General features: G+C 42.0%; 1 protein-coding gene across 5 annotated transcripts in view; it reads left to right on the top strand.

Annotated features, from left to right (window-relative positions):
* The window catches only part of RBM33 (RNA binding motif protein 33), a 264644-nt gene that overhangs the window by 143154 nt on the left and 97945 nt on the right, over positions 1 to 23545 (top strand). For all 5 annotated transcript variants that reach the window (XM_073629949.1, XM_073629950.1, XM_073629948.1 and 2 more), the window contains exon 15: positions 5814 to 6449. In XM_073629949.1, coding sequence (XP_073486050.1) covers positions 5814 to 6449 — 636 coding nt within the window. The remainder of the gene's footprint in view (positions 1 to 5813; positions 6450 to 23545) is intronic.

Below are 23545 nucleotides of genomic sequence, written 5' to 3'. Positions count from 1 at the left end.
CAGGAGGTCTTGGGAGAAACAAAGAGGGCGATTTAGGTTGGTATTTTGAGACTAGGCTTGTGATATAGCTGGGGGCAGAGTTGTGGATGGCTTTGTAACTTATTGTTAGTATTTTGAATTTAATTTGTTGGGCGAGTGGCAGCCAATGGAGGGATTGGCAGAGAGGGGTAGCAGACACTGAGTGGTTTGTAAGATGGATGAGTCTGGCAGCAGCATTCATGATTGACTGAAGGGGGGATAGTCTATTTAAAGGTAAGCCAATGAGGAGAGAGTTTCAGTAGTCAAGGCGAGAGATAACCAGGGAGTGAATCAGGAGCTTTGTGGTTTCATTGGTTAGAAAGGGACGTAGTTTAGAGATGTTGCAGAGGTTGAGGTGGCAAGCTTTGGAGAGTGATTGGATGTGGGGCCGAAAAGAGAGTTCAGAGTCCAGGATAACACCTAGCACGCTGACATGAGGGGATGGGTGGATGGTTGGGCCATTGCTCTTGACAGATAAGTCAGGGGAAGAGGCACGTGAGGGAGGAAATATTATAACCTCGGTTTTGGACAAGTTGAGTTTGAGGAAGTGGTGTGACATCCGGAATTTCCGACAACGGATTTTGTTGTCGGAAAATTTTATAGCCTGCTCTCAAACTTTGTGTGTCGGAAATTCCGATGGAAAATGTGTGATGGAGCCCACACACGGTCAGAATTTCCGACAGCAATGTCCTATCACACATTTTCTGTCGAAAAATCCGACCGTGTGTTCAGGGCATAAGAAGTTTAGAAGTAGCAGGAGTGTTTGTATTAGCAGGGATGTTGAAATCGCTGGGGAAGGATTGTGGGAAATTCCGAAGAGAGAAAGTAGGGTAGCCAGGCAGAAAACTCAAGGTAAATCGATAATGGTCCGGGGGGCCGGTAGATCACAGCAATTCTTAGGGAAGTTGGAGAGAATAGACTTATACAGTGGGCTTCAAACGATGAGAGGGACAAAGAGGGAGGAGAGTGAATAACCTGGAAGGTGCTTTGGGGGGATAGGAGGAATCCCACTCCACCTCCCTTGCGTCCATTAGGTCTAGACGAGTGAGTCCAGTGAAAGCCACCCTGGGATAGGGAAACAGGAGAAGGGGTGTCAGATTCGCGGAGCCAGGTTTCGGTGAAAGCAAGTAGATTAAAGGAATTAGTGACAAAGAGGTCATGAATAGCGTTTAGTTTGTTGCAGACAGAGCAGGCGCTCCAGAGGGCACAGGAGAAGGGGAGGCTGGCGTTGGGAAGAAGAGGAATGGAGACTAAATTGTGTAGATTTCGACTACTGCCAGAGGGTGTAGGGTGATGGTGATGGGTACAGTTAAATAAGGGAGGCCTAGGGTTTGGGGAAATATCTCTAGCGGTAGTAGTACAGGAACCTTTTTGTGATGTCAGAGCGACTTCAGTAGTGCCAATTAAAACGGCTCTTATTGACTAGCATGGGATTTCACATGTCACGCGACTTAGGGTCTCACAAGTCAGATCCCAAGTTGTGGCAGTGTGAACCAGGCCTAACAGATACCCAGTGAGTGGCTGGCCTCAAGGCGATTAACAAAGATGAAACAAATCCTCCGTACATAGGATGTACTTGCTTATCTGCAGCCCTCTCTCCTCTACAGTCTTCCAAAACACATGTTTTAAACCGCATCTCTCAGCAGCAAAAAGTAAGATGTCTGTATCTGAGGTCACGAATGCTGCAAAGCTAGAGCACACAGTTCAGTGAAATCTGAGAGCTGATTTGAGGAAGTAACACCCCCCTCTTCACAGGTCAGAGAGACAGAACTGAGTTTGGTGTCCGTTTATGAAGCAGTGATCAGCGGGGATCCCAGTCCATAAACAGTTTATGAAACAGTGATAATCGGTGGGAGAAGTGTTTGAACTTGTTCTCCCGCCGATTATCTCTACACATGGAGAATCCTCATTGAATGACACAGTAAAGGCCAGTTTATGAAGCGGTGATCTCACCGCTTCACTGGCGATCTGAGTCAGAATTCACACTCCCCGATTCACCAGCTCAGAGGTGGAGAATCGGGGAGTGAAGAGATAATCCCGGGGGATCTGAGGGGGAAGGAGGAAGATTGTTAACTTCCTTATGCCTCGTTCAGACCCTCCAACACTGTAACCATGTCCCCCTGTCATATTTATGTGTATACATATATATACATATGTATATATAATGTATGTATGTGTGTATGTATATATATAGATAGAGTGTGTGTATGTATATATAATGTGTGTGTACTTATGTATATAATGTAGGGGGACTCGTTATTTTATTAACATTAATCCACGCCGTCTGTCAGTGTATTGAGCTGCATAGGAGCTAGGGAGGAGAAACAGCAGTGCACTGAACTTTCCAGTAAAACACCATGTGTGTGTGGGGGGGGTGTCAGGTCAAGTCTGATCACAAAGGAACCAATAGAGAACAGGATACACATGAACCCAAAGAGCAGGGCTCTGGACCGAGCATACACAAGTGGCTTGCTGTGGGGCCTTTGGCGGAAGAGTGGAGCCAAGAGCATCAGCGGGGGACCCCAGAAGAGAAGGATCAGGGTTGCTCTGTGCAAAACCATTACCAGTGTTACATATATATGATTATTTAATTAATAAAATAAAAAGCCAAGCTTTACAATCACTTTAAAATAATGTTAATTTTGACTTTTCTGTAAATTCCTTTTCTTGGCATACAGGCCCCTATCTTGATGCAGGCCCCTCTGCTTTGTCTTCTGTGGTCACTCCTTATTGCTTGCATAAAACCTAGTGTCTCATGGAGTAGGCAGAGTTAAATGAGTGCAGTAAGGGCAATCCTAGCAAAGTTTTTTTTTTTTTTATCCTTGTGGTCCATGAATACAAGCCCCGTGTCCTGTACTATACTCCAGGTAAGTCAGAATTCCCCTTTTGTTGTGACATACACTTTTAAGGACGCAGGTTTACCTTTGTTCCCACCAAATTGTAGCCCACTGTCTACTCTTTAGTTGTATTTTACCATGTCACGTTGAAATTCAACATACTCTGCACTTAGCAGCTGATGGATAAAGAGTGCATTGCAATGAAAAGGGAAATAGTATATCTTTAGTAAAGACAATTATAACATTTTTACTGCAGCTTAGCCATCAGCCAGAATGTGTAATTATGTATTACTGCTCAGTCCTCATACAGTGCCTTGAAAAAGTATTCATATCCCTTTTGTCATGTTACAACCAAAACCGTAAATGTATTTTATTGGGATTTTATGTGATAGACCAACACAAAGTGGCACATAATTGTGAAGTGGAAGGAAAATGATAAATGATTTTCAACATTTTTTACAAACAAATATCTGGAAAGTGTGGCGTGCATTTGTATTCAACCTCCGTTAATCTGATACACCTAACTAAAATTTAATGAAACCAATTGCCCTTAGAAGTCACATGATTAGTAAATGGAGCCCACCTGTGTGTAATTTCTTCTCCGTATAAATATAGCTGTTCTGTGCAGCCCTCAGAGGTTTGTTAGAGAACCTTAGTGCACTAACAGTATTATAAAGGCCAAGGAACACACCAGACAGGTCAGGGATAAATTTGTGGAGAAGTTTAAAGGAGGGTTAGGTTATAAAAAATAGCCCAAGCTTTTAAAATCTCACGGAGCACTGTTCAATCCATCATCCGAAAATGGAAAGAGAGTATGGCACAACTGCAAACCTACCAAGACATGCCCATCCACCTAAACTGACAGGCTGGGCAAGGAGAGCATTAATCAGAGAAGCAGCCAAGAGGCCCATGGTAACTCTGGAGGAGCTGCAGAGATCCACAGCTCAGGTGGGAGAATCTGTCCACAGGACAACTATTAGTCGTGCACTCCACAAATCTGGACTTTATGGAAGAGTGGCAAGAAGAAAAGCATAAGAAGTCCCTTTTACAGTTTGCGAGAAGCCATGTGGAAGAATAGGCTCTGGTCAGTTAAGACCAAAATTGAACTTTTTGGCCTAAAAGCAAAACACTATGTGTGGCGGAAAACTAACACTGCACATCACCCTGAACACACCATTCCCACCGTTAAACATGGTGGTGGCAGCATCCTTTTGTGGGGATGCTTTTCTTCAGCTGGGACAGGGAAGCTGGTCAGAGTTAATGGGAAGATGGATGGAGCCAAATACAGGGCAATCTTAGAAGAAAACCTGTTAGTCTGCAAAAGACATGAGACTGGGGTGGAGGTTCACCTTCCAGCAGGACAACGACCCTAAACATACAGCCAGAGCTACAGTGGAATGGTTTAGGTCAAAGCATATTCATGTGTTAGAATGGCCTAAAATCCAGAACTAAATCAAGTTGAGCATCTGTGGCAAGACTTGAAAATTGCTGTTCAGACGCTCTCCATCCAATCTGGGTGGGGGGGAATACAAATGCACGCCACACTTTTAACACATTTATTTGTAAAAAAAATATGAAAACCATTTATCATTTTCCTTCCACTTTACAATTATGTGCCACTTTGTGTTGATCTATCACATAAAATCCCGATAAAATACATTTACGTTTTTGGTTGTAACATGACAAAATGTGGAAAATTTTCAAGGGGTGTGAATACTTTTTCAAGGCACCGTATGTTTGTAAACTTCTAAATTGGGTGGGTTTAAAGAATATGTCCACCCAAAATGAAGAGGTTTTAGAGAACACAATGGCTTGAATGCTCTGAAGATCTTGTTTAGGATTTTAGATTTTGAAGTCACCATTGAGGCTTTTGCAAGGGGAATCAAATTTCACTCCTAAAGCTTGCCTTTTTTTTTTTTTTTTTTTTTTTTTTTGTGTAATGCAGCTGGATAAAACCCAGGAACCATAAGACTAGGGGGTCTAAATATTTGCAGTTGGAACCTCATTCTTTTTCAGCTTTTGTGTTATAGCCAGTACACGTTCTCTTGCTGTTTATTGCCCTTCTTTTTTTTTTTTTTTTCTTTTTTCAATTGACATTTTGTTGAAATCAAATAAAATTGTCAACCCCTAATAAAGTATTATTGATTAAAAAGCAAACCTAGTGATCAGTGAGACCTGCAATATGTGGGGGAATCTCAGATTAAGGGGGAAAGTTCTTGACACAATTCTGTTAGTGATACAATAACAGAGTTTAGCCATTACACCTTTACTTTTGCCCTTCTTCATAGTACCTTGGGCACTATAAAAAGGCAAGTATGTACAGAGTTGATTAGCTCACAAATGCAAGAATGTGGTGTGTTTTCATCATTAGCCATCAGTCACTCTGGCCTCCTATTAATAAACTGTATTACTGTAGAGTTGAGATGGTTGCTTATTAGAGTTCCCAGACCGAAAAAAGGTTATTTGATGCTTATTATTTTCATCCAGAGGAGACATGAGCACAGAATAATAAGTCTTTGCAGTTTACCATTAATATTCCAGCTTTGCAGTTGACGACATTTCGATTCTTGAGAGGGTGCTCAAGTTCAAGGTCAGCCACTTGGCTTGTGGTGTTCATTATAAGCAATTATTGTGTGACAAATGAGTTTGAGATCAAGCTTTAAAATTGTGTAAGAAAAATCAATAGTTCTAATGAAACCTTTTCAGGTCATTTACCTCTACCTTTTGTTAGTTTGTCAGCAGAGAACGAGATAAAGCGATCTGACAGAAAGGCTCTCTGTTATCCCCATAGTTGTTTCATCCTGTGTTTATGAAGGGCTAAAAACTGTTTCTGTGCGTGTCTATACTACTAATCAGCCCATTTGTGTTGAGAGAGAAATGGTAGTAGCGTAGCCAGTGATTGCAGAAATGAGCTATTATTACTGAGGTATAAAGGCATATGTTTTCTTTCCGTTAAAGTTCCCTGATGAGGACGAGGAGACCAGGAAATACCGCTTAAAAATCGAAGAACAGAAGCGTTTGAGAGAGGAAATTTTAAAGCAGAAGGAACTGCGTCGCCAACAGCAGGCTGGTGCCAGGAAAAAGGAGCTTCTGCAGAGACTCAGTCAACAGCAGCAGCAACAACAGGCTAGCATTGCACAGCAAAGCCAGCTTGAGATGGACAAACAGACTGTAAAGTCAGAAAATAACAGCAGCCAGATTCTGCCTCCCGCCACTGCGCAGGCGCAGCCAAATGTGAAAAATAGACTGACTCCTAAGAAGTCTGAGGCAGCAAACCCTCCACAGAATATCCCCCCTCTGCAAACTTCTGTAACCAATGTAACATTTCAGGGACAACAAAAGAAGATCATTAAGCAGGCAGTGCAAAACAAAGTGTCAGAGAGTCCTGTTCCGAAGGTTCAACAGGTCCGACCTGCAAGGTCAGCCCCATCGCTGACCTCACAGCATGCTGTTACAGTAGCTCCAGTCCAGGGCAAGCCAATAGAGCAGAGACTTGCTGGCACAAAGAGAACTGTTATGCAGAGGTCAAACAGCAGCTCTGGAGAAGCAGCTCATATAGCACCAAAAGTCCGTGTGATTAAGTTATCCACAGTGGTAAGTCCACATGACACGTGACACTGCACTTAACCACTTCTGATGCTGAAATGTATGTTTCTTCACTGTTGCCGACTGACCCTGGAATATCTTTAATCATTTATACATTGAATACAAAAATGCCTTTTTTTAATTTTTTTTTTATAAATGTTACTTTGTAGTCTTGCTGTCTGTTTCTTTTTTTTTTTTATGATCATCTTGCCCATTAAAGACAATAGTGGTAGGCAATTGTAAACAATTTTTAGCCCAGTTTAACAAATATTTTCATGGTGTGATTGAGGTTTTTATTAGTCTTGCATGAGGGTGTTTTGCTCGAGAGTGTCTTGAGTTATTTCAAAGTTTGATAAGTCAGCCTATTTTGTAACCTAGGGAAGTGTATTCGATAGGTGGGTATGTAAGCTGGGATTGACATCAGCAGTTGCAACATCGGTTTTATTAAGTATGGCAGGTAAAAGACTAACCTATAGCAAGGTTTACATTTAAATTTTTATCAAATCTGGATGATTTTTTATCACTTTTTTTTTTTCTGCTGTGTTATTTTTTCCAAGGGTTAATGATACAAAGATAGTTTAAAATAAATCTTTTTGTACAAAAAAATAAATATATATCACAGAAGCATAAAATATATATAAACAGACGCTAGTGCTGTTGCTTATTTGTGTGGTAAGAGAACTTAAGTTGTAGAGTCCTCAGGGATCACTCATATAGGTTGGCATGTTTTGGGAGAGAGCCCGCTTCTTCTGAACCTTAGATTTCAATGTGAAACATAGATAGTCGCTAGAACAGTATCAAACAATATATAATCTATATATGTTAGAAAAATTTTAAGATCGTTACAATATTATTTCATTACAAAACATAATACATTCATCATGTAAAATATCCCAAGCCCTTTTCACAGAGAGGCAGGAAAAAATTTAAGAGAAGGGGGGGGGTTGTGGAATCTGGCATCAGATTCAGAAGCAAGTCCTTTTCATTGGAAATGGTTTGAGCCACCTTCCCTTTCATATTGACTGTTATGGCAAAGAAAAAAGCTCTTTAAACATGTCTTTTACACACAAGTAAAAGATTGACAAAATTGCTGTTCATTTTGCAAAGCTTTGTATTTTACACCTTCTTATGTAAACAAAATACAGGTGCTGTTAGCTGTTCACAGGTGCAATGCAGCTCCACTTCAGAGTCTGTTTTCTTTAAGGTTTGAATTACCTAAAGTGGTTGTTAACCCACTTTCCCATTTTAATACTATCTGTTTTGTTTCCTAATACTGTGCCCCCCTGTCTGTGTTTTATCATAAGTCCTCCTTTACCGTATTTCACGGCGGCTCCCGGCTCTCATGTTACCGGTTGTGTCTTCTCTCTGCCCGTCTTGCAGAAGCAGGGGGCAGGGCCGAGGTTTTTCAGCTGACGTCAGCGGGAGGGGAGGAGACACGGCTGGTCACGTGACCAAAGGGAGCTGCCGTGAGATACAGTAAAAGAGGTTTGTTTTTGTTTTTTCATAAAACACAGACAGCGGGGCACAGTATTTAGATACAAAATGGATAGTATTAAAATATAATGTATGTTCCTGCAGCAGGAGGTGGGTGGGGGCAGCACTGCACGAAGAGGGGAGCAGACTGCGGGTGACAGAGGTACGCAAACAGACCGCAATGTCAGGGGCTCAGCAGCCATAATTATCGTGGTCTGTTTGCAGAAGTGAGGAGAGAAACTGACAGGATCAGCCCGTTTTTTTAGGTGTTACAGGGGTCCAAATTACACAGCACAAGCACTGTGCTGTATAAGATGCTTTAAAGGAGCAGGATCCATTTTTTTTTTTTTTTGTTTTGGGGGGGGGGGGGAGATTAACAAACGCTTTAACAGTGCCAGTGCCTTCAGAGGTTAGTGAGAGATTGTTTACTTCAAGGACTTTAGTAAACAGCATGGCCCATATCCTGCTTTTGCTTATCTTGGCAAGTTGGGGTTTAGCTAGATAAATGCAGTCCTGTCCATGTTGAGTTTTTTCTTTTCTTCATTGAGCGACACAGGAATTCTTAAAATTTCATTGACCACTTGCCAACCACCTAACTGGCAATTTACACCATTCATTTGATGTTAATTACCAGGTTTATGGCTGCAGCTAGATGCCATGACCCTGGTATTTTCTTTTCTCCCAGGCGGCTGGCTTTCAGATAAGTGATCCCAGCAGCGGATTCGCCACGGGATCACTTTTAGAAGTGACGGAGGAGGCACCTCTCCAGAGCTTACGTTAGCGATCGGTGAGCCTGGGAACCATCTGGCCTCGGTAGTGTTTTCCCATTCAAATGGAGGACTGGAGCGACGTTACTTCCGATTCTCGGGCCTTGTAATGTGTTTTTTTGGTTTTTTTTGTCTGTCTGTTTCTTTTTCTTAAAGCAAAAGATGAAAAAAATAATGTTTTGATCTTTTGCTTTTAAGAGTAGAGATGAGATTTGGGGTCTTTTAGAACCTGTCATGCTGTATTGTTATCACAAGGGATGTTTACATTACATTCCTTGCAATAACAATAAGTGATTTAAAAAAAAATGTTTTAAAGGGACAGTGTTAAAATAAAAAAAAGTAATAAAATAAAAACATTTTTTAACCACTTACCACCTGCCCACCGTCCAATCCAATGATGGAAGAGCAGCGTGGCTCTCGTTCTGTGTGGATGTCAAATGACCACAGCCACGCCGTGTCCTGCTACCAAGCAGTGCCCATTAGTGACACCAGTCAGTAATGGGAACTGCCTTTCAGTGCCCATTCGTGCCTGCTCATCAGTGCCACCTATCTGTGCCCTCCAGTGTCGCCTATCAGTGCAGTAAATTAGTGCCACCTAAGCAGTGCCCATAAGTGCCATCTCATCAGTGCAGCCTATCGGTGCCACCTCATCAGCGCACATCAATGAAGGAGAAAAATTACTTATTTACAAGATTTACTGACAAACTAAAACTTTTTTTATTCTTCAAATTATTTTTTTTTTTGTAAAAAAATTAAAAATACAGCAGTGATTAAATACCACCAAAAAAAAGCTATATTTGTGTGCAGAAAATGATTAAAAAATTTAATGAAAGAAAAAAAATCCTGATACGGCTCTATCACACAGTTACATTGCTCCAGCTTGGACCAATATAGCTATGTATAAACCATACCTAACCGATGCCCTGGGAAGCTGAAAACCACTGAAGTAGACACTGGGTCCTGTGCTCAGAGGCTGGCCTGATGCATTGTGAACACAACAGTTCGGCCACTAGTGTATTTGCATTTTATTGTATTTTATTCAAACAATGCAAATCATTCTCTGAATGGCGGCTGTGCCAAACGGGCAGCCTCCTGTGTGTACCATAAGCAGGAGTGCAGCTACTTGACATGGAGACCCAAAAGCAGATGGAGATCACTGAAGCAGTAGTGTCTACTTCAGCGTTTTCAAAATTTGCAGGGGCAGTGTCCAGGTATGGATATATACACTGTTATATTGGTCCTTGGTGTAACCATGTATAATGCCATGGCTGGAGTTGTTATTTAAACTCTTAAAATTTATTTTTCCCATTTTGGCTCCATAATTTTTCCTGTGTGTGTTAAGCCAAAAAAAATAGATTAATAGAGAGTAACTGCCTGGAGATTCGGCTTGTTCAGCATGGCAACACTATGCCAGCCAGTCCTCTGTCTTCTGGGCTGCCACTCCATCTCTGCATGGTTAATTTTCAGTGTTGGGAAGCCCTGTGCTTTTTCTTCCCCCAGCCACCCCTTAATGACATTACTGCATGTCATGCAAAGTGGCTCGTACATTGTAGCTGACAGCCAAGCTCTCTTCAGCCAGTCATATGACTGTTGTTGAGAATAAAATTGATCTAAATATTAACATTCTTTAAAAAAAAAAAAAAAAACCTACATCATGCTTGCTTAGTTTAGCTACCATTTATTCACATGAAAACAAAATTCTTTATTATCTTCCCATCTGCTCCACATGACGTGCACATTCCGGAGTGTCCCCTGGAGCAGCTGACGAGTAGACGCCACTGTCTGACAGTTCTAAAGGTGTGTCACATGGGGCGCCTGAGAACATGGTAAAGAATTTTTTTTTCATGTGAATGAATGGTTGTTAAACTAAGCAAGGGTTACATGTATAGCTTTTTATTGAGAATGGTATTGGTTTTTAGACCTTTTTTTTGTCCCCCAAATAGTATGTGTCTGCCATAGTGCCATTCAGCTCTGCGACCCCAGGCAAAGGACAGGGTCATGCAGGATGCGTCACAAATGGAGAGCTCTGCCCACATATTGCCCATGAGTCGCATAGGAACTTGAAAATGATAATGTGACTGGATTACAGAAAATCTAAGAAAAAATGTATTTAGAATAATTCAAATTATGTTTTATGTGGACCATGATGTTAATGCTAGTTTTCATTATGTGTATGTCAAAGCTTGCACAAATAGGTTTAATATTGCTTTAACCTTTGGGTTATACCACCACATACAGGAGGATTGGACTGGGGCAGACACAAACTGTAGGCCAGTCCAGGATAACCCCTTCCACTACCAGGCCTCAGTTTTTTGCTTGTGTTGTAGGAGGCTGGGTAATTTCAGCTCAACTGTGGAAAAGATTAGTCTGTTTTTGCTAGCACCTTTTTTTTTTTTTTCACTGTTATACCTGGTCTCTTAGGGGGCGCGTTCACACATAGGTCAGTACTGTGTTTAAGTGCCATTTATTGCCTTCCAATGCCTGCCATGAATATTACAATGGGTACCACACAGTGCAGTACACACCTTCGTTAATTTCAATGGAAAAGCACCATAACTGCACCTTACCCCCCACCTCTATAGCATTTATGGCCTGTTAGAGCCCTTTCACACTGAGGCACTGTTCAGGCGTTTTAGCGCTAAAAATAGCGCCTCTCATGTATCCCCAGTGTGAAAGTCCCAATGCTTTCACACTGGGGCGGTGCGTTTGCCGGATGTTCTGAAAAGTCCTGCAAGCATTTTTGGGGCCGTTTGGGAGCGGTGTATTCACCGCTCCCAAAACGCCCTGCCCATTGAAATGAATGGACAGCGCTGCCAAAGCACCTGCAAAGCACTTCGGTAGTGCCGCAACATGGGGACTTTTATCCCTTTCTTGGGCCGCTAGCGGGGGTTAAAAGCGCTCCGCTAGCGGACGAAAACTGCCGCTAAAACAATGGTAAAGCACCACTAACGGACCCCTGCCCCAGTGTAAAAGTACCCTTAGTGAGGCATTTATAAAGTGTTAGCTGAGTGCTGGGAGAGTGGCAGTGGAGTTTTCTGTTACCCAGAATGCACTGGGAAATTGAGAACTAGAACAGAGTTGCTCCAGCCACTTTGTTTGTGCAGAGCATTCATGTGGTAACACCATTTGCTTCTGTGTGCAGGTAAAAGCATCAAACCAACCAGAAGTACTGACAGTGGTAGACGGAGCTTTGAGAATTATCGACAGTGGCAAGGTTTTTTGTGTCGGCAAAGATGAGCTGGACTATGCCAAGTGTCAGAGACCAAAGCATGCAAATCAGTTTTGCAGAGAATTCACAAAAATGCCTGCTATTACACCATAGCCTAAACATGCCTCAAGACAGTTGTTTGTCTCAACGTCATTTCCCCCTAATTAACCACTTGCCACCCAGGCCAATTCTGACATTTCTCTCCTACATGTATAAATCATAATTTTTTTGCTAGAAAATGACACAGAACTCCCAAACGTTATATATGGGTTTTTTTTTAGGAGAGGCCCTTAGAGAATAAGATGGTGGTCGTTGCAACTTTTTATCTCGCATGGTATTTGCGCAGCAATTTTTCAAATGCGTTTTTTGGGGAAAAAAAAAACTGTTTCATGCATTAAGAAAAAAAAAAAAAAAAAACAGTAATGTTAGCCCAATTTTTTTGTCTAATGTGAAAGATGTTACGCAGAGTAAATGGATACCTAACCTGACACGCTTCAAATTTGCACACACTCGTGGAATGGCACCAAACTTCGGTACTTAAAAATCCCCATAGGCCACGTTTTAACATTTTTTGCAGGTTACATGTTTTAAGTTACAGAGGAGGTCTAGTGCTAGAATTATTGCTCTTGCGCTAATGTTCGCGGTGATACCTCACATGTGTGATTTGAACGCCGTTTACATATGTGGGCGTGACTTACGTATGCGTTCGCTTCTGCGAGCGGGGACAGGGGCACTTTTAATTATTTTTTTTCCTTTTATTGTTAATTTTATTTTTATTTTTCGATTTTGACACTTTCTTTTTGCATTTTTTTTTTAATCACTTTTATTTCTATTTTAAGGAATGTAAACATCCCTTGTAATAGGAATAGTGCTTTACAGGTCCTCTTTACAGTGAGATCTGGGGTCAATAAGTCAGATCTCACCTCTAGTCTGGAAAGCCTGAAATCAAAAAAAAAAAAATCTCAGCTTCCCATTTTTTTAAATGCAGAGGTCTGGCATGACGTCATAACATCACGCCCGACCTTCAAACAATCATAGAGACTCCGGGGACCATCTGGCCCACTGGAAATCTCTATTATCAGCATCTGGGGCCGGTCGATTGCTTCTCCAGTTCGCCGGTGGTAGGGGTGAGCTGGGAGAAGCATCGGAGGGTGGTGGGACGTCCCCTCCCGCTACCTGTAGGAACGATCAAGAGGCTGAACAGCCGCTATGATCATTCTTATAGTGAAGGGAATCACCGGCTCTAAAAGATGATATCTGAATGATGCCTGTAGCTGCAGGCATCATTCAAATATCACTGTTCAAATCCACAATGTAATTTATTATGCGGGCAGCAAGCGGTTAAACACCACTTTCTGAGACCTTTGACAAGCATTTTTGCAACACAACAAAAACTTATCGTAAATGCTATAGGCACGTTAATGAGCATTGCTTCGTTCTTAACACACGTGTGAACGAGCTCTTAGCAGCCATCCTTGGCCTGGCTTTTGGAGTACCATAGATGGACGCCACTGGACTTTGTGCCATAGAAGAATTTAAAGTGATTGTAAAGTCTTGTGTGTGTGTTTTTTTTTTTTTTTTTCTATAAAAATAACAAACATGTTATACTTACATGTTATACTTACCTGCTCTGTGTAGTGGATTTGCACAGAGCAGCCACGATCCTCCTCTTCTCGGGGCCCTCTTCTGTGATCCTGGCCCCTTCCTCCTGTCAAGTGCCCCCACAGCAAGCAGCTTGCTATGGGGGTACCCCAGCCAAGTCACAGCTCCCTGTGTCCATTCAGACATAGAGCCGCAACCCAGAGGAAGGAAGAGTCTCGGACGACCGAGACACTCGTGGACATTGCTGGATAGAGATGGGCTCAGGTAAGTATTAGGGGGGCTGCTGCACACAGAAGGCTTTTTTGCTTAATGCAAAGAATGCATTAAGATTAAAAAAAAACTTCTGACTTTACAACCCTTTTAATGTTGTGGTACTGAGCATGGACATCTGCTGGGTAGTGTATCACTCATGCTGCTTGCTTTCATCCGTTCCTGCCCACCTACAGTGACTTTGGTCATCTCTGGCCATTGGACCTTCAGCTGCTACCATCTTCTTTGGTTTTGTGAATAGACAAAAATATGCAGCTCACCCCTACTTGTACTTCCTCCTCCTAGTGCACTGAAAGTGTCAGTATCCTTCCAAAGGGTAAATGCAATCAGATATTCAGCACTAGAAGCTTTTTCACAAATCATCTTTTATTAAATAGGCATAAAAATCATACAGTGGTGTTTTTCAGTCCTCCAGGGCCTTAGTCATAGTTGGTTATGAGGTATACAGACGTAATTTAAAAATGAATCTGTCAGTTCAGTATGGAGCCACATCTAAGCTAAAAAACAGGCGTATGACCATATTAACAGGGATGAAGAAAAAGTGACATGTTTAAAATCAACACACAACATAAGTTAAAATGACCCTCACCTGTTACCACCTGCATTGGTTTTGTGAATACCTGAGGCCTTGCCTCTTAGCCTGACCTTTACTTTGCCCTAACTCCACACAGTCACTTGTCTGATTCTAAAACCAACTAACTATGGTGATGGACTTCTACAGATAGATGCTATACAAAATGTATAAAATACACTGTATAAAACAACCTCAAACATAAAACACTAGCATCAGCTATGTCCTCAAAAAGACCATTTATTTTACAAAATAAAAATACAGGTATACTTATCCACAATAAAACCCACCCAACCTCCTAAAAATCCTCCTTGTTTACCATAAATGGCAGCATTGTCAACATGTTCCCACAAGGCACCTAAACCACCTCCCCAACGAAGATGACACATATGAATTTAAATGCACTTCTATTTTGCAAATCATACACAAATATAAACATTGGATCCTACTACTGAAGGACACATGTTAATGCATGTACAATAATAATGTTAAACTTACACATCTGAACTTGCAACTTTGATAATCCTTCCAATGTTCAATGTGAGTATGTATGGCCTCATCGTAGTGTGTGCCCCAAATCCATTGTTCAGTTGTAATGCTGGTACATCCAGATGCCATTTGAACCTCAATCGCAGTAGGGTTAGCATCAATATTGTCCCACAGATTCTGTGTCTGATTTACCTAAGCCTGTTGCATCTATCAGTAATGCTTCCAGTCTTGGATTCTTTAAAGCTGCTAAGGGCCACAAAGACTTTACCATTACCATTGCATCCGCTGTTCCGTCTTTTTTACGGAGCTCTTTGCTGTCCCTAAGCGGTTATCCTAATTCCTCAGTGGAAAAAGCTTAAGGGATAGACTGTAAATTCTTGTCCTTTTTGTCCATCCCATTTGTTTTTCCACTTCCATGCTCTTCTTGTTAAGACCTACCCCTCCCCATCCAAAAAGCTTGGCTCTCAGTCTGCCAACATAGTATCAAGTCAGCAGCTGCCAAATCTTTAGACATGCCTATCCTGAAAGGAAGATGCTCCCCCACTTTTCCACACTAACCATTGCAGATCCTTAGACTGCTTTAATTTCTGCTGCTTGGGTGCAAAAGGTGATATACCAGGGATATATACTGCAGTTTTTCTACATGCCCCCTTCTCAGTTTCTCACTCTAAACATTTGTTTCACCGCACAAATTACAAATCTCAATCGAGTGGTCATGTGGACCAAGGTGTCATTTCCCTAGTTCCTGTGACATTTCAAGGATATTATTCCAACCTGTTCAGTCTCCAAACCCAAAATGGGCTTGTGCCCTATCTTTTGACCTCAGAGTTATAAATGTGTTTATTCAAGCCCAAAGATTTTGCATGGAATCCACCAGGACTGTCATCTCTTTTCATCAGGGAGACTTTCTATTTTCCGTTGATATAAAGGGCATTCACATACTTGTGCTCATCTTTCCAGTGCGTCAGTGGTTCCTTCATTTTGCTTTGTGGCTTCTAACCTACCAGTTCCTGGCTCTGCCCTTTGTCCTCTCATCTACACCTTGGGTTCTAGTCCCAGTATTATACTGTTGTACTCTTTTGACACCCCCCATTGTGGTATAGATGGCCATGTTAAGGTAACAGTTGCGTGGCTCTGTTGGACAGCATGGCTTTGACTGTGCAGATGTTACAGCAGTTCAGATTGATCCTGAACCTTCAGAAATCATAGCCGGAACAGGCACACAACTTTGGCTTGAGCTGTGTCCAGGACTAGACACTGTTATTCCAGAGTTTCTCCCCCAAGAGAAACGTAAGACTTCCCAGTCCAAGAATAGTCCAACTTTCATATTTGCTTGAGGCCTTCTTCAGGGTAGTTCTGTTTGCCAAGGTTCACTCAGTACATCTATATTATAACATTCTGTCACTGTGGGAGAAGCCAATCAAACACCTGGACTTAATGGTTCTCTTGGCACTGAGAAGCAGATTGCCCCTAACTTGGTGACTCAGGAATCCAAATCTGCGGTTAGGGAAGACCTTTCTCTGTCTTTTGTAAGATCCTCACAAAGGTTGCTAGCCTTTTAAGCAGGAGAGGGGTTCTGGACACCCTGTCAGTGCAATGGACTTGGTTGTCAGAAGAGTCTCCTCTCCCCATCAGCATCATGGATCTTCTTTCAATTTGGCTTTCTCTGCAGTGTTTGACCATTCTGCTGGTTTCTGGTCTGGATTCACTCAAGCAGTGCTATGGCAATGGCATACATTAACCATTAGGGAGAAACCAGAATGCGTGCAAGAGAAGTATATCCAATCCAGTCCTGCCAGACTTCCTTGGTTTCAGCACTTGTGCCTGGATGAATGGTTCTACACCCAAAGATATTCTATGACCTGTGTTGCCAATGGGTGATGCCTAGCTGGTAGCTCCTGGCCTCCAGGTACAATAACAGACTAAACAGCAAATCCATCAAATATTTCACAAGCCACTCCAGGCGAAATTGGTCTCAACAATGAGAAGCAAAACATTGTTCCTTAAAATAGCCAGCAGCAACTTGTTCTGTTGTGTCCTGCTCCATGCTAGACACAAAGTTTTCTCAAAGAATGTGGCATTGTAATTTTTTGAAAAAATGCTGTGGATGACACAAAACATGTCAGAATAGAACTTGCTCCTACTGGCTGATTAAAGTAAGAATATTTTGCACCTCTGTGTGCATGTTGCTGGTACAGCTAACAGACTGCATAGTTGTGTCTGTAGGTACAGGGATTCTCTAGTGGCTCTCTGAGATCAGTACAAAATGAGCACTGCTCTTTCTCCCTTGGAACCTCTTCCTCAATTGTTACACAGGTTTCAGATGGGGGCCATTCTTGTCATCCTTATTGCTCCAGACTGGTATAGTTGGATGCAGTATGCCAACCTGGTAACACTCCTGGTGGATGCTCTATAGACTCTTCTAGATCGTCGGGATCTTTTGTCTTAAGGACTAACTTTTCATCCTGCTTCAGTCACTGACTTTATTGAAGCCAAGGTTCCTATTATGCTTAAAGCTAGGAAGTCTACTTCCGCAAGGTCTATCCTCAATCGTAGAATTGAGTGAGTTATTCGCTTGCCGTGAGTCTTGGAGCTTCCACCCTAGGAATTTCTCTTGGGACAAATCCTCTCCTTCCTACAGCTGGGCCTTGACTAGCATATGGCCCTCAGCACTATCGGGGTGCAGATTTGGGCACTTTAGTTTTTCAGAGACCTCATATTTCTTGATTAATACCATTGTGCATGAAGTTTCCAGTGTAGCTCTGTTTTTACCTCTGACTATTTGGCATCTGAATATGGTTAAAGTGGATGTAAACCCGATTCATGAAATTTGAGCTGGGCACGTAATATATCTGCAGTGTTTTGTTATCTCTCTTCAAAGCACTATGTCCCATGGCTGTCTCCTGCTCCATTCTTCTGTTATCAGCTTGATTGAGCTCCTGACAAGTTCTCCGTCACATATGATAAAAGCAGAGCCTGAGTTTTGTGTTGGGGAGGATGCTATAAATTAGCAAAGCCTTGAACTATTCAAAGATCAGAGCTGAAAGCCTCTACCTATGAGGAGAGGGGGTGTGTGCCTTTCCTCTAATCAGCTGTCTTGGCTGTTCGCCCAGGCTTCACTGCAGTGCTAACCACGAAGAGAAAATCTAACACGATGTGCACTTTCTAAACAGTATATAAAGCTGAAGACAGCTGATGTACATGTAACGCTTATGTAGGGAGATTTGTTTCATCCCTGTGTATCATCTGCGGTTGTTCACTTCACTGGGTATATGTGAGGGTTTACATCCACTTTAAATTAACAATGAAATTTCATGCTTAGTAATGCAAAGAGAGTTGGAACTGCTGCACTCAAGTACACCTGAATGCCAGGTTTAAAGTGACCATAAATAAGAAAAGGTGCAATGTCTAATTAAATAGTAATCCTAATGAAAAAACAACTCTGTGCAATACATTGCTGAATGAAAAAATCGCATCTACAACATGAAAAACAATTTGCTCCTACAAAAATATTCCCTAAACTAATGTACATCCTAAGTGCAAAATAGGTAGTTGAAGCTAAAATTCATAAATCATAACACATGGAAATCATAAATAAATAAATCAATATGCTTGCGAAAAAATTTATTCTAGCATATGTGAAAAAATAAAGTCCATATATATATATAAAATTGCTGAAAAAATGCTCTTGTGCTTTTCTGTAAACAACAAATGAAAAACATGCTGCAAAAGTGCTGTGAGGTAATTCAGCCTCTTACCTGACCAAAATGACCTCAAATTATAGAGATCATTAATGCTTGAGTTTATCTAGGTTGCCAACGCTCATAGCCCACAGCTGTTAAATCAATTGCGCCTGCAGATAACCCGACAGCCCAGTATCCAGCATCTAGTAAGCCTCATCACACCTTCCAGATGGACTCCGACACTCAGAATGGTAAGCATAAAAAAAGATCTCATATCGCAACCCGACTGGTAATTATTTATTAGAATAGTGATGCATTTACATGAACCGAAGAGATAAAAAGCATGTAACAAGACAGCTTGCAATGAAACTTCAGACGCGGTATTATTCGAGCAGCTTCAGTGTGATGACGTCACAGACCTGACTCCACAGATCTGAATATGGTTATTTCTGTACTAAAGAAACCCATTAGAGACATTCCTTACTGTACTGATACCCATAATTTGTTTTTCCCAAGTCATCTTTCAGGACAGCTACCCAAGAGATGGGCTCCTCCCACCCGGAAACACATGGGGGGGGGGGGGGGGAGTGTAGAATTGAGTCCTTAAGAAACCTTTGTCTTTTTTTTTTTTTTTTTTTTTCCTCTTGCAATATTTGTGAGTTTACAATGATACCGATTACATGTTAAAGCAATAACAGAGATGGTTTAACTAAAAACAGTCATGTACATATGAAGAACAAATATCCCTTACTTCAGAAATGTGTGTAATGGAAGTGGAAACCCATTGCGGGCCTGAGGTTCACTTTCATCTGACAAGTGATCTCTCTGTGGGCAGGGTGGCCCTGACAAATGGATCCAGCTGTTGTGAAAAGATGGGCTTCTCAGGCCGATAAGTCAAGTCCTTGATAATGAGTGAGCCAGATCGAAAGATCTGGATGCACCGCAAAATGAAAGGCTTCTTCAGTACTTTGTAGTGAAACCCCAAAACTCTAACTTGTTGTGAGAACAAATTTCACTCAAACCTAGTAAAGGAAAATAGCATAGTAAAAAATCAAACAAATTATAAGTAGGTGTGCGTCTGGTGATATTGTAAATCGATAGTCACATCTGTTTCCATATATCGAGCAGATTAGAGCATTGTGACTAGTATGTTTAGGTATCCAGGGCAGTGTAGGCGATAAGAGCAACTAAACCTCTATTGATTACCAATGCCCCGCACCTTGACATGAAAAATCTTTATAATTACCGCCAATTAAGGCCAACCAAGAATGAAAAGAGCAAGCGAGAGACAGGTTTTCTTGAGAGTAGAAGTAGAGGGAAGAGAAGGTACAACGAGAGGAAAAAGGGAAGAGCATGGTCCCCTAGAGTTATGACACTGGTGTGGTGAAGGCTCCATGGGAAAGAGGCGTGTGGGTGTAGTCTGCCCAGAGTTCCCATATTGATTCAAACTTATGAACTCTGTCTTGGAATATGCTTACTTTTTTCTCCTGGGCCATGATCCAGGAGATCTTATGTTTTTCTGCGGGGAGTGTGACTGATGGTCTTTTCCAGTGTCTTGCAATGGTGATTTTTAGCACCTAGGAGTATGTAAAAGTTCAATACTTGAGTATGTTTAGGTATCTTCTCCACCTTGTGGTTGAGGAGCGCTACTCCAGGGTTCTGAGGAACAGACACCCCCATGACCTTGCGTATTAAGTGGAAAAGTCTGTTCCAAAAGCTTCGGATTCATGGGCAAGACCACCAAGTGTGGAACAAAGAGCCCAAGTGATTACAGCCCCTAAAGCACATTGGAGAAGAGTCCAGGTAGATTTTAGCTAGCAGGGTGGAAACCCGGTACCAACGTGTAAAGATTTTGACGTTCGCCTCCATCAAAGAAATGTTCAATATGCCCTTGAAGAATCTTTGAAAGCGGTGACACCATTTTTTGAGATCCCACTCTTCCTCCAGATTCTTTTCCCAGAGTTAGGCATAGAGGGGATTATTCGTAGCCCTTGCCAGAGAGGAGTAGATAATGGATATACCCCCCCCCCTTCTGATCCATGATATTGGAGCACCATGTTTCATATACGAATAGTTTGGGGGTTCGGGTTTATTAGGCCAAATGGACTGAAGGAAATGTGATATTTGGGTCACTCTATACCGCCCCGAGGAGGGCGTGTCTACTTTGCTTACACAGTTTCTTACCGTAAGGGGCCCCATTGAATTAATAAAGTGTCCTATTCTGAATAGACCTTTTATTAAGCCACCATTTAAAAGCAAGAATGTTTTGACCCGGGGAAAATCTGGGTTGTGGAATAGGTGCACTAGAGGTCGGAAATCTGATGTCAATGAGGAGTGTTTCTGTAAGCGATCCCAGAAGGCCAGAGAATAGGAAAGGGTGGGAGCTAGTATCGCTGGTCTAAGCCTGGAAGGGATCCAGAGTAGATGGTGTGTTGTGTGATGGGAAACTGCCTGTCGTTCCATTAGTAGCCTGTCCGGCTTAGGGCCTTGACAGTATACAATCGAGACCTGGGCTAATTGTGCTGCCTGAAAGTACCACCATATGTTGGGTAGGGCCAGGCCACCTTGTGTTTTGAGTCTAAAAATTATGTCTTTAGAGCAGGGGTCTCAAACTGGCGGCCCTCCAGCTGTTACGAAACTACAAGTCCCATCATGCCTCTGCCTGTGGGAGTCATGCTTGTAACTGTCCCTTGCAATGCCTTGTGGGACTTGTAGTTTCGCAACAGCTGGAGGGCCGCCAGTTTGAGACCCCTGCTTTAAAGCAACGCCTACCTTTTGGAACCCCAGATGAAGTTCAAAATTTAAGGCTGAAATAGTGATAATTGTGTTTTCCTAATCGAGATCAGAAGTGATCTAAAGACGTAAAGGAGGCGTGGCAGAAGCGTCATTTTAACGGCATTAACCCGACCGAGCCAGGATAGATCATGTTTAGACAACATTGATAGGTCTGCTAATAATTTTTTAAACGTGGGAGAGTAAATGTTAGAGTATAAAAGGTCAAAGTTAGAGGCTAAGTTAATTCCTAAGTAAGGGATAGATGAAGCACTCCAGGAAAATGGCAAGTGTGCCTGCAAGCGCTCCCGCAAATTGAGAGGTACTGAGATATTCAAAGCTGCGGATTTAGATACATTTACTTGGAGACCCGAAGCGTTTCCAAAACGGTGAAGGAGGTTAAAAGTGTTTGGGGTTGAGATAAGGGGGGATGTGACAAAGAGGTGATCATCTGCAAAAAGAGCGTATTTTTGCTCTTGGGGATGGCACGTAACTCCCTTATTATCTGGGTGGTTTCTGATGGCTACGGCCAAGGTTTCTATGGCTATAGCGAATATTAGGGGTGAGAGTGGGCAGCCTTGTCTGGTGCCCGTCTCAATTATAAAAGGATCTGAGTATCTGCCCTGCAGTCGCACTTGAGCGCTAGGGTTAGAGTAGAGGGAATGTAGTATACGTAAAAAGTTGGGGCCAAAACCCCACTTCTCTAGAACCTCAAACATATACTGCCATGTCAATGTGTCAAAAGCTTTTTAGAGGTCTATGGAAAGCAAAAATCATTGTTGGGGAGTGCCTCCATCGCATTGTGATTTAAGTAAGGTGACAATGTCAATGGCTCTCCTTATCTGGTCCAGTCCCTGCCTCCCTGGGATAAAGCCTGCTTGATCTTTATGGACATAATAAGCCATGAAGAATGATAATCTGTTGGCTAGTATTTTTGTTAGAAGTTTGTGATCATTATTGATCAAGGAAATTGGGCGGTAATTGCTAACTTTGCTTGCATCCTTGCCTGGCTTAGGAAGGACTGAAACTTAAGCCAAGTTTAAGTATTTTTCTAAGGGGTGGCCGGTTTAAAAGAGTTGAAGAACCGGACCAGATGGGGTCAAACTTTTTGTAGTAGCCTACTGAAAACCCATTCGGGCCAGGGGGGAACCTTGTTTAATGACATCCAAGACCTCGATATTGGTGATAGGTTTTTCTAAGATGGCAGTATGATTTGCTGATAGTTTTGGTAGCGGTGCGCTATTAAGGAAGTCTTCCAGTTGTGCTTGAGAGCATGAGTTTTTTTCTTTATAAAGGTTTGCATAAAACTCATGAAAGCATGCCATATTTCTTTGAGGGTTTTGCGTTTGTCCCAAGGGGTGAGCAGATTTTGGGAAAGGTTAGAGAGCAGGGTTTGGGGGATAGTTTGGCCGCCAGTTTAAATCCTATTTTCTCCTTTTGGGAATAAAACCTGTCCCCTGACCATCTGAGGCATTTTTAAGCTTCTGTGGTTAAGGCAAAATTTAGGGATAGTCGGGCTGCCTCTAGTTGGTCTGAAGAAACTTGAGTGGGGTTACGTTTGTTTGCTTGCTATCTGGAATTCCTTGTTAACCACTTAAAGACCAGCCTCTTTTTGGAATTTAGGTGTGTATATGTTTAAAACAGTTTGTTTTTTTTTTTTTTTGCTAGAAAATTACTTGGAACCCCCAAACATTTTCTCTCTCTCTCTCTCTCTCTCTCTCTCTCTCTCTCTCTCTCTCTCTCTCTCTCTCTCTCTCTCTCTCTCTCTCTCTCTCTCTCTCTCTCTCTCTCTCTCTCTCTCTTCTCTCTCTCTCATCTCTCTCTCTCTCTCTCTCCTCTCTCTCTCTCTCTCTCTCTCTCTCTCTCTCTCTCTCTCTCTCTCTATATATATATATATATATATATATATATATATATATATATATATATATATATAGTTTTTTTTTTTCTAACACCCTAGAGCAGTGTTTCTCAACTCCAGTCCTCAAGGCGCACCAACAGGTCATGTTTTCAGGATTTCCCTCAGATGGAACAGCTGTGGTAATTACTAAGGCAGTGAAACTGATCAAATCACCTGTGCAAAATAATGGTAAGCCTGAAAACATGACCTGTTGGGGTGCCTTGAGGACTGGAGTTGAGAAACACTGCCCTAGAGAATAAAATGGCGGTCATTGCAATACTTTTTTTCACACCGTATTTGCGCAGCGGTCTTACAAGCGTGCTTTTTTTGGAAAAAATTCACTTTTTTGAATAAAAAAAATAAGACAGCA

The sequence above is a fragment of the Aquarana catesbeiana genome, linkage group LG05 (genome assembly GCF_042186555.1).
Source record: "Aquarana catesbeiana isolate 2022-GZ linkage group LG05, ASM4218655v1, whole genome shotgun sequence".
NCBI classification, from domain to species: Eukaryota; Metazoa; Chordata; class Amphibia; order Anura; family Ranidae; genus Aquarana; species Aquarana catesbeiana.
The sequence above is the reverse complement of the archived record's forward strand: the minus strand, read 5'-3'. Positions and strand labels throughout refer to the sequence as shown.